At 36.8% G+C, this 1,515-nt stretch overlaps 1 protein-coding gene across 1 annotated transcript in view; it reads right to left on the reverse strand.

Annotated features, from left to right (window-relative positions):
* Nucleotides 1–314: 314 nt before the first annotated feature.
* Nucleotides 315–1,515, reverse strand: part of TNFSF18 (tumor necrosis factor (ligand) superfamily, member 18) — a 9,240-nt gene continuing 8,039 nt past the window's right edge. The window contains 1 exon segment of the mRNA XM_008593909.1: nucleotides 315–661. Coding sequence (XP_008592131.1) covers nucleotides 315–661 — 347 coding nt within the window.

Genomic DNA, 1,515 nt, shown 5'->3' on the forward strand with positions numbered 1-1,515 from the left:
TTTCCATTCGGAGATTCAAGGATTAGACGAAGAGTCTTTGAAGAGCTTCTGGCCTCTGCCACACATATTCATTTTATCATGGATTAGTGAAGTATTTTTGCAGAACCAACGAGGGGTAATCAAAAGTCTTTAGCCTTTCCTCTGAGTTTCTTTCAGATAAGCATGAGAGATGAAAATTCACACGCAGAGGAGTTCATTTGTGTTGATTTGTGTATCCAGACAAACTGTAGGCGTTGAAAATATGCCCCCTAGAACCCTCCCCACCAGTGGTATCTCTGCATTTGCTGAAAAGGAAGAGGGAAACAATCAAGTCTCTAGGAGATGAATTGGGGATTTGCTAGTAAAATAATCCCCCAGTACGTATTATTTTCTAGGACCTGATGTTCACTGTTGAATATCAACTCTATTACATCTCCAGCATGCAATTCATAAGTCCCTCCTACATACTGAATTTTAGACTTGTTTGTTAGAGTTTGTATGATGTCTTCATTTTTACGTAGCTGAACCTTAAAAGGAGCTAATTCCTTGTAGGTTTCATTAGGAGCCACTTGACCATAAATTAAATACAAGCCGTTCTGAAGTATCCCCAACTTCCAATCAGATATCTTATTCACGCAAGGATGTTCAGAAGATGCCATTTGCCATTTCAAGGGTAATGGTCCTATAAGAAATTTATAAGGGGAAAAAAGGGAAAACATAGTCATTTCATTATTTCATCCTCTTTTGATTGTAGGTGATTCTTTACCACGTACAGGTTGTCTTTTTACCTGGTCTGTACTAGTTCTCTCTAACCATGATTTTAATATTTTAAGTATCTATCGCTTCCTTGTTTTAGAGAAGATGCAAATTCTAAGTGTATCTCTTGCTTGGAGAGCTAAGGAAATTGATTTGGATTAGCAAAATGAGTTAAGGGACTCTGCATCTCTTTTTAATTAATATTTGTGGAGGGAAGAAAGGAAAGAAAGGAGGAGGAAGGAAGGAGGGAGAGAGAGAGGAATTACACACCAGGACTGTGACAACCTGGGTTGTCAGTCCACGCCTTTCTATGCTTTTTCTATGTAGATAACTATTTACTGTACACCACTTCATCAGTGAGACCTTCCCTAATCAATTTATATAAAGTAATAGTTCTCCTGTCATTTTCTCCCTTTAGCTTTCTTCACAGAAGGTGTCAGCATCTAGCATATTATAAATTAAATTATTCATTTGTTTATTGTCTATCTTATAGCTGCTTGAATATAACATCTTTGAGGACAAGCACTTCTCTATTTTGCTCATTGGTGTATCTTCAGCACCTAAAAGAGTATATGCTCGATAAATATTTCTTGATTGAATGATACTTCCATGTTCCTGAATTAAGTGCTATGTGACTAAATTGTGGTTCCTCTCATCAGTTTGTTGTTATATATCAATCAAGAACCATGTGGAATACCATTATCCAAGCCCCCACAAATAGCTGGTAAATTCATGACTTATAAATAGAAATTACTTGGCTGTTTAAATATGTCATCCCGG

Source organism: Galeopterus variegatus, unplaced genomic scaffold, assembly GCF_000696425.1.
Source record: "Galeopterus variegatus unplaced genomic scaffold, G_variegatus-3.0.2 Scaffold9856, whole genome shotgun sequence".
In the NCBI taxonomy this organism is placed as follows: Eukaryota; Metazoa; Chordata; class Mammalia; order Dermoptera; family Cynocephalidae; genus Galeopterus; species Galeopterus variegatus.